The sequence below is a fragment of the Talpa occidentalis genome, unplaced genomic scaffold (assembly GCF_014898055.3).
Source record: "Talpa occidentalis isolate TD23 unplaced genomic scaffold, MPIMG_talOcc4v2.1 talOcc4.10, whole genome shotgun sequence".
Taxonomy (NCBI): Eukaryota; Metazoa; Chordata; class Mammalia; order Eulipotyphla; family Talpidae; genus Talpa; species Talpa occidentalis.
In genome coordinates this window covers 41,026,093-41,041,119 of record NW_023600993.1, presented here as the reverse complement: position 1 = coordinate 41,041,119, position 15,027 = coordinate 41,026,093, and the positions used below count along the sequence as shown (strand labels likewise).

Sequence of the window (15,027 nt, the reverse complement as noted above, 5' to 3'; positions counted from 1 at the left end):
AATGTATTCATTAAGTTATATGGTAAACCTTGAGTAACTATAACATTCAGGGCAAGGAATGTGTCTTAAACCAAACTTCATGCTCAAATCCTGAAGAGGAAAATACTGCTTGAGATTTTAGCAAGTATTGTTAATTCTAGATTTTACACGGTATATTTTTATACAGGAATTTTACTTCACATTTCTGGAGTTATATAAAAGGTTAAAATGAAATCTGTTCAAAATCCAATCTCTTTGTTTGGTATTAAAAGCTTTCTCCTTAAAGAGAATTAAAAGCAACATTACTGGCTTTACCATAAAAGGAAAACAAATTGCAAAGTGCTCCAACTCATTTAACTTCCTCAAAATCACCTTATAAGTGTAGAGAACCAAAAATCAAATTGTTCTCTCATAATTTATAAACAAACTGAAAAGAATCTGTCGATATATTAAAAATGGACATGAAGAATCCTATGGACATGAGCTATCTCCTTTATAATTTTAATATGATTTATATTATATAAAGAAAGAAAGAAAGCTTGGTACTTAACATTTGCTTTTTAGAAGACCACACTGAAACAAGAATCTGAAGTATCACTGCTTACAGAATAGTCCCTCCATATTCAAGATTACAAATCAGTTCAAGATGTCTATCAATGAAGACACTGGCAAAACTTTGTGCACTTGTTAAAAAAAAAATCCAAAATTGTTTCAAAAGTTCACCTGAGTAAGATTTTTGCTCTATTTGCCTTGCTTGCCACATTACTTATTAAACAACAACTCCTATAATTGCCACTTATCATAAAATAATGAAATGTCATTTCTGACAACAAACATAACTAGAAAAATCCTTATTATGCCAACTCTGGCTATCCAAATTTAAGGAGTCAAACAGCTTGGGAAAATTTTGAGGTACATTTGGTATCTTCATGAATCAAACTTGCTAACTGCAACCAAAATTCAGGAACCAAATAGATTCAGAAAATGGTTTATGTCCATAGCTACCTGATTGACAACCCAAACTCACTATTTGCACTTAGGGACTCAATGGATGCGGATGTCAAGGAATAACTGTAATTTTATTGTTTCTTTTCTTTGTAACAGGACTTTATATTCTCTTTTTCCTTCTATGTGTCACATTAGCATTTTCCCATGCATTGCACAGTCCTTGTAAACATCATTTTATTGATTAATAGCCCTTTGAGAGGTCTTACTCTAATTTATATAACTTCTGCTCTATTTCTGAATATTCATTTGGTCCATCTCCCCTCCAAACTATGACACAATAAATATCCTCAAACATCTTTTTCTATATTTAAAACAAACATTGCTTTAGGTTAAAACTACAACTAATATTTTATACATTTTTAAATAATATTTTAAATAACTGCGAATTGTAAGTAATTTGGTGAAACATTCTTCTAATAGTTTTGTCCTTACTTCTTTGGGCTCAAAATATAAATGACAAAATTCAAAATAAAAATAACATTAAAAAATATGATCATTTTAGTAAAACTATAAACTCCTCCTAGAGATTTGTATTTAGATTATATATAATATTTTTAGTTGGTTTCAGTTGGTATCAACTATTTTGCCCTAAGTCCCTGTATCAATTTCCTGTAAAAGCGAGATTTAGTAATTTAATACAAGATAACAAAAAGATGACTAATCTTTGCTTTCTGGAAACTTTTCTTTAAAGTTTCATTTTTATTTTTATTTATTTTTATGCATTGAACGGAGGTGTAAGTCAGAGGTGCGGGGTGGGGGTGGTGAAAGGATTCACCAGAGACAGAGCGGGGAACAGAACAGACAGATCTACTGAAATACACTGCTGAGGGGAGCAACGGGCAAGAGATGAGAGTTCTGCTGCACCATGTGGCCAGGGATTGAACTCATGCTGCAGTGCTGGCTACAGCTTGATAGCTGAAACTTTAACCCCTGTACCACCAGGGGGGCCCGCTTTTTGGAAACTTTTTAAAAGACAAAGAAATAAGTCATGTTTTTAAAATAATTTGCTTCAAAATGACATTCAGTTTATATTGACCATTATAGTCTCTAAAATAGAAACAGAAGTTCTTTTAGAACTACTAAATGAAATTCTAGGTTTCCTTAAAGTAACTCTAAAGAATACATTTGATCTGTTGAGTTTGTCTCTGCTATAACAACCGAGGGTGACCCTTATAAACCCAAGTGCTCCTGTCACTGTGGAGGGCTTGGGGATAAGAAGCCACATATATGTGCACACCCACAAAATAAATATATGAACGAAAATTTGGAAAACCACTCATTTCAAAATGAGAGTGCACAGGCAGGAAAAAAATGCTGGACAAAGTGTGTGTCTGATAGGAAAAAGTACACATATCACCAAAAAACTTAACACAGTGACCATTTATTGTCACTAACAAGACCAAGAGAATGTCACAATCTCAATTGTTAAGACTTAAGTAGTCACTTGATTTTTCAAGTAAGAATTCACAATACCTTTGTTCAGAATTCAGCAGATATAATCACCTCAAAAGCCAACCTATCTGTCTAGCTTAAAAATATTATTAAAGACAGCCTTGTACAACTTCCCAAAAGTAAGGTGACATCAGACTGGAGGCTAATCTATTACTACTCTTTCCTTAGAAAGCTCTTGCTATCCAAGGGCCATCTTCATATCTGAGTGCCCAAACTAAAAAATTGTTTTGTGGCTTCATTTAAACTTTTAAGAAACATATGAAGGAACCATAAATCCAAATCTGTGATAGAACTAAGCTTAAGTAAAACTGTAATTACTATCTTTTAAGTATTGACAAGGAAGTTTTAGATGCTTTACATGTTATTTTGTTTTCTTCTCAATAATAATTTTTAATTAACAAGGCTGAAACTTCCTCTTTTTTGTAGGCAATATTAAATGTTCACTTTCATCTATGAAGCCAAATGCAACAGTAATACCATTTTTCTCAAAAGAGAGAAACAGAAACAACATGAAATGGATCATTGATGTCTTAAGATGGCCCTTTTATGCTTCTTTGCCATAACAAATACATTAAGACCTTCATTTTTCCTGTAATTTTTCAATTTTAATTTCTGACTGCATTAAAATCAATGTGAAAAATACTCTGTACTCACTCTGGCATTCTATGAATTGATGAATAAAAGTGCAGTCCCCGCCACTCTTTGAAAGCAAGTGCTCTAATAAAGAAAGAAACACCTTTAAGGATATAGTTTATTGCTGTTTTGAAAAACCAACAGCAAAGGTAGGAAAACTGAACTATATTAACATGGATAATGCTAAATAAGATTAATAAAAATTTGATATATTTTAATACTACGAGATATATTTTGGAGTTAATATTAAAAGACTGAAAATTATAATTACATAATTATTAATTTGCACCCTAAATGGTTAGTTTTTAAAAGGAGCCATTTCTACACAAAGAACTCAAGAAAACCATAGAAATATATTACTTCTCCCACTTTTAAAATACTTTCTCCACTAGCACTTAATAAATACCCTTAAGTAATTTTATTTTTTTGTTCCTACTGAATTAATTTTCAAGTGACTGTTCTCTACCACACCCTCTTCAAAGCTATTCCCTTAAGAGGCAAAAGATAAATGCTTTAATACTATTACAATTCTTTAAACTCTCAAAGAAACTAGATACAGTATTTTAATTTTTACTTTCATTTCACATATAGTCTTCTCTTTTGAGTTACTTAATCTGTACTTCACATACAATAAAAACATGACATTGTTTATCTTAACTCAAATGATTTTTTTTAAAAGCAAAAACTCTACATTTTAAAATAAGAGATTGGTAAATGGATTTGCTCAGGTGAAGTAGAAATTGTTTTCGTTTTTCTTTTAGATGGGTGCAGAGAATCAAATATAACACAGTAGTTTCAAGTTTCAACCCTTTCAATAATCTTTATTCACTTTGACTCAAAGAGTTAAATTTTGAATCTGAATAACATCTTTCAATTAATATATATCTTTTCAAACCACCAACAGACTGGAAGTTCAAGTGTTAAAAATATACTCCAACATCATGACAATCTAGAAGGTATGAAAGCACTACAGTCTATCAAGCAGGACAGGAGTTAGTAACATTCTGACCTTAAAGGTCTCTTTCCTTTTCTCCATTTCAATCTACCTCACCCCTAATCATTTCAACTTTGCTTGCTTGGGAGAAAGTCACCCCCTACTCTGGTTGCTAATCAACCTCTCTTGACATCCTTACTAATAGTCTTCTTCTTTACCTTTATACCCAAATCTATCATTATCCTTTAACAATAAGGGCTTTGCACAAGGGGTGCAGAGTTTCAGTTTAAGTTACCGTCAATATAAAACAAAAACATACAGGAAAAAGGCTGATAAAACTCATGTTTTGGAGAAACCAATGCATTACATACTTAGAATATTATATACAGAGATACAATGTAACCTCCCCATTCCCAAGAAAAAAAGGCCAACTGCAACAGAAATTTGAAACAAAAATCATAGATATAAGAAATAACGTTTACCAACTGGAGTCAAGAAATCCAAAACAAGAGCTCTTAGTTGAATCGTAATTACCAAGATAAAGTTCTTTTCCATAATCCTATCCAAGCTATTGATAATATTTTCAAAACTCAGACTAAACAATGTCACTGTTAAATATGAAAACTCATCTGAAATCAAATTTTAACCTAACTAAAGACTTTATAAACTTATTTGAAAGCAAGTTTCAGACAAACATCACAGGGCTTCACATGAAATTAATGCAAGATATCCCACCATCACTCACCAAGCCAAAAATCACTCACTTATCTGCTCTGTTTTAAATATCTGAACTCTACATTAAAATATTTACTATATTAGTTCAGATAAAATGGTAGTTAATATAAAAAGACATATATATACACATGACTTCCACAAAGGCATTCCTAAACATATAATGACTCAGTATAAGTACAGGATAGGGATCATAATACTTTTATACTCCAGTACCTGAATTTAGGCCCTAGGGAATTCATTTTGTTAAAACTATAAAAGATATTACTGATAATTCAAAAGAAATTAGATACTTATTGCATGGGGGTCTAATAGGGCTGTAGATATTTTATTAAAAAATAAAAAAGGATAGGTACAGAAACATAACAGAGAACCATGGTATATAAAATGTTTATATATGTGTGTGTGTATATATATATATATTTGTAGATATGACTTTTCTACCATTTTTTATTTTCTTTATCTGTACTGTTCAGTGCAGCAGCTATTATCCACATGTGGCTACTGACTCCTTAAAAAGTGGTTAGTTCAAACTGAGACGTGCTGTAAGTGTAAAATAAATATACAATAATTTAAAAGAATTGGTAAGGAAAAAATAATGTGAAATACTTCATTTATAATCTTTTAATGTTAATTATATGTTGAAACATTTTGGATATAATAGTTTAAATAAAATATATTATTAACATTTTTACCTGTTTCTATCTATAATATTAACGTTATACCAGAACGTGGCTACCAGAATTATAAAAATTCGATACATGGTTCTCATTATTTCTAGTAAGAGAGTGCTTTTTTATACTCTCTAAGATATACTCAAATTATTCTTACAGATAAGATACAGAAAATTTACAGGGAAAAACCTGTGCTTATAGCAATTATTACAGATTTAAGAAATACTGAAAATGGAATTTACTGGAGAATTATTAAACTTAATACCTAAACATTTTTGAAATACTCTCTTACAACAACACTTGGTTCTCTATTTAAAACACAATTTTAGTTAAAATCAATCTGATAATACATCATAGCTATGGACTTCAGTAATACTGTACTCCATAAAAACTGGTTTGTGATTATACCACAAATGATTCAGAATAGACCCATCTTATTCCAAAATCTACTCTGTAGCCAAATTTGATGTAATGAAACTTTTGTGTATATACAGATTGTTAGTACCCAGTTACTTTGAGGATATTATATTATTGTTCTCATGCTACTCAATTCATAGTCACCAAAAAAACAAACATATTAGCAAGAAAAAAATAATTATAGTAAGGATTACCTTAAAGTATCCAAAACACCTCATTTAATCTTAACTCTAGGAATTATTTACAATAATTCTCATCCAAATCAATGGGAATTGGTAAAGAATGTAAGTAGAAATTTGACAACTCTAGTATAAAGATAGTTCAGTGTAGCTAACTGATTCGGTGTTTACAATAGTTCACTTTTAACTGAAAAAAAAAAAAAAAATGGTACCAGCTTAAGTTAACACTAACATTAATAAATACATGCTCAAATCAAAGGGTGATAGATCTGAATAAAAAATGGTATACATGCCAGAAAGAAAAAAGCCAAAATAACGACAACAGAAAATATAAATTCATTTGAGGATGAAGTTTTTAGGTCATCACATCATTTTAAATGTTTGCTAAATATACTTAATAAACAGAAATTAGTAATTTTGTTGCAATGACTACACCTTTAAAAATTCTCAAACTGAAACTCAACCAAGCTAGAGTTCAAACACAGAACAGTCAAAGAACAATAACTAATTTTTTTTTTAATTTAAAGTTTCAAACTTCACTATATGTGCAATCTTAGGTCTTGACCTTGTAGCTCACAAATACATGATTATTTGAGCTTATTTTGCCAGTTCTTAATTAAAAATAAACCAAATAACATAAAAGCACTTCCTAACTTTGTATCAGAGTTTGGTTACTATCCAAGTTTGCTCTGCTATCTAAGAAGTATAAAGATATCCCCTGATACATGGAAAAAAAATTTAATAAGGAGTTCTGAGAAATGTTCTTAGTATCTCCCACTAACTTCTACAAAAAAACTGAAATGAGAGGCACACAGATTGTTAAACACAGAAAACAGTTCTAATCGTTCTGTATTCTGATCATCTAAATGCAAATTCTGGCACGTAGTTGGTGCTCAATTAATGTTGACTGGATAGGAAAGGGAGAGAGGTGAGTAAGGATCTTCATTTCATGACTGAAAGTATATAGAAGTCATTGGATAAGAAGTATCACAGACAGCAGTAAAAAAAACCAATAGTGGATATACATTTTTAGCTAGAGATAACCTATCCAGAAAGAAGGGTCATAGTACCACAAACTAATAAATGTTATTTTAGATAACAGAAACGACCCTTTTTTTCTAATTGATGAAAGATGGATAAAGATAGCAGTGTCTATAACAAATCCAAAGACTAACGAGATATTACATAAACTCTTGACAAGGGAGGTATTAGGGCATAATATTAAAAATGGGGGCCAATTTTCTCCAGAAAGTAGTACTTGAGGGAAGAAAATGGCAGCATCATTTTTTTTTTTTTAAATATAGTGAGGGGACAATAAAGCTATATTGTTATATATCAATGCTAAAGTTGAACTTCAGCATTTTCTCATTATTGAGTAATTGAAACTTCCATATAACAAGGGATATCTAACTATAGATAATGCATATGAATCACAAAATAAAGGGAAGACTGACTTTAAAAGAGGATTCAATGATCTATGAACAGCATGCTTTTCATTCCAAACACTTAAAACCCTAACCTCTCTATCCTGCTTAAATAGTAAAAGGATGCCATGAAAGAAAAATAAATTTAAGTTTTTTACACTACCTTTTTCTGTGCTCCCATTTATTTTAGGTAAGAAGTCATCAACTTGTATCCCTAGGATTAAGACAGTGTATCATTGCCTGATCAAAGAAAGTATCACTTTAAAACCGGTCTCAAGTGTAACCATGGTATTTTGTATTCCTATGTACATTAAGATTGAATAGAACGCTTTAAATTTATTTTTACAAGATGGGTTTAACTGGTTTTCATAGAAAATAGTATTTTCTATCAACACAAAGAAAAAGCCATAACTATACAGTAGCCTTCCAATGATCCTCCAAAGAAAAAGGATACCACTGTTTATCTTTTTCTTATTTAAATATGTCTAAGTAGAACTTCTCAGATGCAGAAATTTCATTCATTTCAAGGATTAAACAATGGTGCCCACTGGTGGCAATCAGCATACACTTAAGAAATTTCTCAAGAGTGTATATAGATACTTTACATCTAATAACATGTAAAAACATCCCTCTTCAAGAAAATAAGTACCCAATGTGACATAGTAAATGTCAAAAATTTAATAAAATTCAGCTTTAAGTAAAAAATTTGATAACACCTACCTAAGCTGCTGCATTCTTTAAGAGTTTTCTCCTGAAGATGTTCTAACCGTACTGTAAATAAAAGTCCAAGAAAAAGATATTTCACAGATAAAAAGAAAAAAATGAAATCAAATCATTTCTGGATTAATGAACTTACCTTGTAAAGCTGTTAGTCTTTCATTGGTGAAGTCATTATCAGCTTGCAAAGCTTCTATTTTTGCCTGGAGCTCCTGTTCTTTTTCTTCCATTTCATCAATTTTATGTTGCAATTCTTTTTTCTCAGCTTGTCCCTTCTGTTGGATTTCCTCTTGTTTTCCTTCTGCTACCTGTTTGGAAAGAAAAAAAGTTCAGTTAATTAATAAAACTTGGTTGTATTAGAGGTCTTACACCAGTACTGCTTTTATTCACGTAAAGCTCCAAGGAGAAAATTCACTATTATGTAACATATTTGTGAATGTGAAATGATGTAAAAGTGATTTGCATTAGGATCATGCTTCCATATCACCTAGGAGGAAAAAACTTGGAGCAAGAACCAGGTTTTGTGTACACAGAGCTAAAAGAGTGAAAATTTAAATCTCTACATTTTTTTTATTTTATTTATTTATTTATACAAGAACCAGGGTACAGGCCAGATGTACAGGAGGGTGAGAGGATTCACCAGAGACAGAGCGGGGAACAGAACAGGCAGACTGACAAAATACACTGCTGAAGGGAGCAGCAGTCGAGACAGGAGAGGTCTGCTTCACCATGTGGGATTCTCGCCGGCCGGCCATGATTGAACCTGCGCTGCAGAGGCTGTGGACAGCTTCACAGTGCGGTGCTCAACCGCCTGAGCCACCAGGGAGGCCCAATCTCTACATTTTTAAAGAGGGACAGTTTTCCTCTAAAATTACTATTATGTCAGTTAGTTTATGGATTCTAAAATTTAACTTATTCTGAAATTATAAACAAAATTACACTTAGCTAAAGGAATAACAGCTACAAGCACTTTTCAAAACAACCTTCTTTTAATAAAGTTAATCTTTAAAACTATTATAGCTTAACCAATCACACAGAGGGAAGGTATACTCTGTTATTCTCCATCAAATGCATGTGTCTTCTAGTCACTTAATTCATGATTTGAATAATATAAAAAAGTGAGTCTTCACAAACTCAGTTATAAAATTTTAAAGGACCAATTTGACATTGCCCTATGATTTGCTCTGTCCTCATCCTAAGTATCCCATAGCTACAGGGAGCTGCAACTGAAGCGGAGTCAATAGTATTACTAGAAGCCATAAGCATTCTGTATCTCTCCAAGGGGGCTCCCTCTAGGCTTGTTCCAGCACAAAAATGGAGGATCCTTGTTTTTAAAAGTGTCCAATGCTAAAAAGATTCAATTTTCTAAAAAATGTCTGAATATCTTGGGTTTTGCTGCTTCGTCTGCAGCTTTGTGTTATATATTAAAAGATGCCTATTGTGAAATACTGCCATTTTATTTCCATCCAGAGGAAAGAGGTCAGGTTTTCCAGACTTTCAATTATCTGTGGTAATAAGGTTTGGGCTAAATAGAATACCTGTTTCTTAACCTCTCCACACATTTCAATCATTACCAAATTTTACATCAACAGCTATTCAACAATACCTAAAATCTTAAGCTATCCAGTTTGCTAGGGACAATTAACAATCTCTCAAGGTGGGTAAATACATACCTTTAATTTATCCGATAAATCTTTAATCTCATTAACAGCTCCATTATATTTATTGGCTAGTTCTCTTAATTCTTCCTGAGTCCGTTCATTCATTTCTTTCAGGTGGGTACATTCATCTTCTGTATTACTCAGACTTCGCTGCAATTCAAATTTATAGGCGATGGATTTAGAATAAAGGCACAGTCTGAAAAGTGTAATTATGGGCTGTTCTAAATCAACATCTGCCCTTAACTTTATATAAGGCTGGGTTAAATAACATAAGGATTTCAATTTCCCTCAGGTATATGCTAACACAGAAAATACAACTAAGGATTTGAAACAAAGAAAAGGGGGAGTGAGGAAGAAGTTACCTTTATATAATTATACTTTTTAAAGCAAATGAACATGACTTTTGGCCTTGAAAATGTAGTTTAAGTCTATCAATTTTTTAAAGCAAGTTTAATAATATACAGCAATTAATTTAATAAAAAGGACAGCTAGACTTTATTTCCTTATGTCAACTTAATGGCAATAAATCATTCATTATATGATGGAGCTATTATAAAAACTATCTCTTTACCTAGATGTGTTTACTATATAAGTTATAATGAGCATTTAATGAAACCCAGTAACAGATATCTTCTGTGGTAGTTTTGCAATGGTTCAAAGGAATGAATGATTACTTTGATTAGGTTGTTTTTTTTAAATAATGAGAATCACATTTTGATTATTTCTAAGAGACCTAGAAAGAACCTTAGAGATAATGTCATCTTTAAACCTCCAAAGTTAAGACATAGTTTTTCCCTCTCTGGAGGGTGGGTAAAGTGAGAACATGTAGTGTAGGTTCTCTATTTTATAATGACTATTCTCAATTACTAGAAAAGCAAATCCCTGGCTCATATCATGCACCATTGTATGGTGGCTGACTCCTAAGCAGACTGCAAACAGTAAGATTCCCTGGTTAGGCTTTTATTCTTCAATTATTGACTAGGGATCATAAGCATCAAAACTCATATGGTTATGTTGAGAATTCCTGACAATGAAGGCATAATGCATCTTTTCATTGGATAGATGGAAATACTTTCTGGCTATATAATAATATCTCAGTTTAAAATGTCCTAGAATCTACGAATGTTCGGGCAAAATTTGAAAAACATATTTCCATTTAGAATTTGTTAAATTGAAATACCTCAACTTCTGAAAGTTTTCTAACCACTTCAATTTTCTCCTGAAGAACCCGCCTCAGGGACTCTTTGGCTGTCGTCTCATAGTTGTGTTTATCTTCCTGTAATGCTATTAATTCCTTCCGTAAACTATCTTCTGTTTGATTCTAGGATTAAAAGATATTTATAATTATAGCCATGTTATTTTTTTAAGTATTTACCATTTGAAATAATAATGCATTACAATACTCTTTGAATTCCATATAAGGTACCTTCAAGTAATGCTGGCCCTGTAAAAATTGAAGCTGTATTTAAAAGTTAGTAAGTTATGCCTTCACAAATATGTTTCACACTCCCAACAGAAAAAAAATGTCAGAAGAAATCAAGAATATCTTTCAAATACACAAAACAAATTACTTCCCTATTAGTCTTATTCTCCATAAGCCACAGTATTTCCATTTTGGGGGGAAAGTAATCTATTACCTTCAAGGGAGTCAAGAATTTTAAAACAATGGGTAAACCAAGAATTAAAAGCCAGTTCTGAGACAAGAAATGTACAAGATAAGTCTGGAACAATTTGTGTGACATGACAATGTGAAGTTACTGAAGTCAGCTAGGGTTCTATCAAAAAGATATGGGCTTCAACTGAAGTTCTTATTGTCCAAACATGGGGTAATTTGAGGATCAATGAGAAAAAAATTGGAACATGTCAAAACACATGAAATATATTTATACTGAAGTTAGAGAATAAACACTTCATGATCATTCTTTAGTGGATGAGAAGGAACCAATTCTTTTTTTTTTTAAAGATTTATTTATTTCTTTATTTATGCAAGCACTGGGTACAGTCAGAAGCGCGGGAGGGTGAGAGAATTCACCAGAGCCAGAACAGGGAGCAGAGCAGGCAGAAAGACCGAAGTACACTGCTGAGGGGAGCAGCGGGCGGCAGGAGAGGTCTGTGCGCCATGTGGGACCCTCCTCCAGTGGCCGGGGAGCAGCCAGGGATCGAACCGGCGCTGCAGAGGCTGCGGGTAGCTTCGCAACCCAGTGCTTAACCGCTGCGCCACTGGGGAGGCCCCAATTCATTATTTTTAAAGCCAGTAAATAAAGAAAGAAATTCAGTAAATAAAGGAAATGTACCTCAGGATAACTAAATGATTTATGAGAGGGAAGATTCTCTTTATAGAAGTAATTCAGCTAGTAAATAATGGAATGATGGAATTACAGCATCACCATTTTTGTAAACCTTAATAAAATAGTGGACCTGGGCGAGGATCATCATAATTGTTAGTATTTCAAAAAGAAAGGTAAGTATACATTGTGGTGCCTTTTAACGAAAGTACATAATACCATCCATGACTTAAGTGTTCCTGGCCAAAAAAAAAATGGCTGAACCCAAATCAAATCAAATCTCTATATCAAACTACCAATGTATGGTATGGAAGGAGCAGTTAGAGAATGTTTAAATAGCAATTGAGGTTGAGGGAAATTATAAAGGACAAATGACTCAGTTTATCCAACAAATGTTGACTGATGAAAAAGAGAAAGAGTGTGGTACACAGGTTTTCACTATACAATTTCTTTCTACTTACATGTTTGAAATTTTCCATAATTACAAAAGACTTGAAAGAATGGTAAAATGTTTTATCATATTCTCAAAATGACAAAGTAAAGCTATATATACATAAAGCAGTTTTCTTTATGCACTTGAAATTAATACTTACTTTGGAGCATGCCTGTAATTGATTTCCCATAACTTCTAACCGAGATAAGAGTCTATCTTCATCTATTAAAGCCTATTGGAGAAAAATTAAATATAAATAAAATCCAGAGTAACAAAAATAACATATATCCAAAAACTTTGCTACTGCCAAAAAAAGAAAGAAAATCATAAAACTGAACATCCACTGTAAAATGCTAAATTTTCAATATTTCTTCCATAAGAAATAAAGAACAAAATTTTAGTTTATTTAATATCTAAGTGATATTAAACTATTCTTAAAATTTCTTGAGTATAAAGGCATCTGGAATACCTGCCAACTGGTATCTGAAGCCTCTTGGGTAATGGCTAGTAGCCGTTGAAGCGTGGCTAACTTCTGTTCCAACATCTGTTCCCGGTGTAAGGCCTCCTAAGATTATAAGTCAGAAAATATTATTAAAAACACTCATCATGATTCCTTTGAAGAGTAAGCAATTTTAGCACATTCTGAAAATATTCTCATATCTCACTTTGTATCTTGTTGTCAAACTTGATAAATCTACTTTGTAAAATATATATAGTCTACATCATTTTAGCCCCATTTGCGGGGCTGTAAGTACTGTTGTTAGGGGTGCTCTAGATGCAATTTCCCCTAAAACAGAAAAAGAATCATTTTTTTTTTTTTTGCTCATAATTCACAAGAATTAATTTTTCCTTTTGAAAATGTTTAAAGAGAGACGGCTTCACTGGCATAGCCTATTGCATTTTTATGTGTTCTGGTTCTCTTTGTGATTATATACCACTTAGCAGCAATGCCAAAAGTAAGTTAAGTCCACCAAATGCTGGTTTAATGCAATAAAGTAGTCAAGGAGTTACATAACTATCTGGTAGCCCCAAAGGAATATTTTTATAGAACAAGACATTGGTGAGCAAAGCCTTATCTCTAGGTCACTTGTTAACATTTGATAGCTGTTAATAGGGTCTCCTTCACTGAAAGTCAAGGTGAAAATGCTCACCCAGCATTCATTTGTGGTTTTGGCGCATCATTACTATTTCCTTTCTTCTATTTCTGTCATTATCCAAAGAAGGGCACTTACCTAATACTTAATACCTCTGAGCCACCTCAACAGAGAAGTGTATATTTCAAATAGTACTTAAGGTTTAAAGCATGCATTTATTGCTCTCCACATCCTTAATAAATAATGATTAGGGAAAATCAGGTCTAATCAGAGTTAGAAGTACTGTTTTTGAATACAGCCTAAAATATAGATTAAGGAATCTAATGAAAGCCATACCTCCTCAGAAGTCAAATTAAAACCCAGCTTACATTTAAAAAATACTTACCAAGTTTATTTCAAGCTTCTAAAATATTTCTAATATCCAGGAAATTACACTAATGCTGCAAAAGTTTTACTTAAAAACAAAACCACCAAACAACCACTACTTCCACTAGATGGTACCATTTCACCTTTTCTACTCAATTCCATTTAGTTTTATAACTCCATGAACCACATCCCAAAAGAAATCTAACACCTCCAGGAACAATGTTTTAGTTCTAAGGCAAGCAAATTTTTTCAAAGAATTTGAAAAGAGAATGGTGACAGATTATAACTACTATGAATCTTCAAAGAACTGACAAGAAAGTTGGAAAGAGTACAGGAATGAGTTAGAATTTTACATGCATAGTCCATGATGACTTATAACAATAGCATATATATATATAGCCTTGGGAAATCTTTTACCTATATGAATCCCATATTTCTCATATGGAAAATTAAGGTTTAGATCAGATTAAATTCAGTTTTTTTCCACCTCTAAAAATAAGATATCTAGGTCAATTAATGTGTCTTCCTATTGAAATAGTTAGCTAACTACTAATAATTATGGCATACATTCCATGTGCCACGCATTCCAAATACATTAATTTATTCTTCATAATTCTGTGTGTGCCTAGTGCTATTGTTATATATATATCATACACGAGGAAAATGAGGCAAAAAGGGTTAGACAAATTTTCTAACAGATCAGAACTTAAAACCACAGGTCAAAACCACAGGTCCACTAGGCTAGAGTCTAAGCTTTTTAATACTCTACTTAATTGCAAGTGTGTAAATCTGCTTTACTATATAATGATAATTTCCTGTTTATCTGAAGAGGTGAGGTTCTAAAATGAGGTAAAACAGCTCTTAGTGACTGATTTTAATAAAAGAATGGAAGGACGCAGGATCACTGAGCTGAGCTGATCATTTTAAATAAAAGGCAAACAAAGACCTACACATGTAAAATGACTCAGCAAAGGTCACAGAACTAATTGAGTAGCAGAGCCAAGACAAAAAAAAAAAAAAAAAAAAGCCAAGACCAAAA

At 32.3% G+C, this 15,027-nt stretch overlaps 1 protein-coding gene across 20 annotated transcripts in view; it reads right to left on the bottom strand.

The window, feature by feature from the left end:
- The window catches only part of SLMAP (sarcolemma associated protein), a 128,837-nt gene that overhangs the window by 43,023 nt on the left and 70,787 nt on the right, over window positions 1-15,027 (bottom strand). For 5 of the 20 annotated variants that reach the window (XM_054694893.1, XM_054694876.1, XM_037491457.2 and 2 more), the window contains exons 6-13: window positions 12,998-13,093; window positions 12,689-12,760; window positions 10,991-11,131; window positions 9,823-9,960; window positions 8,289-8,457; window positions 8,153-8,203; window positions 7,596-7,646; window positions 3,094-3,156 (exon numbers count right to left, since the gene is read on the bottom strand). In XM_054694893.1, coding sequence (XP_054550868.1) covers window positions 3,094-3,156; window positions 7,596-7,646; window positions 8,153-8,203; window positions 8,289-8,457; window positions 9,823-9,960; window positions 10,991-11,131; window positions 12,689-12,760; window positions 12,998-13,093 — 781 coding nt within the window. The remainder of the gene's footprint in view (window positions 1-3,093; window positions 3,157-7,595; window positions 7,647-8,152; window positions 8,204-8,288; window positions 8,458-9,822; window positions 9,961-10,990; window positions 11,132-12,688; window positions 12,761-12,997; window positions 13,094-15,027) is intronic. The other 15 variants (XM_037491475.2, XM_037491483.2, XM_054694911.1 and 12 more) reach the window with 5 other exon arrangements.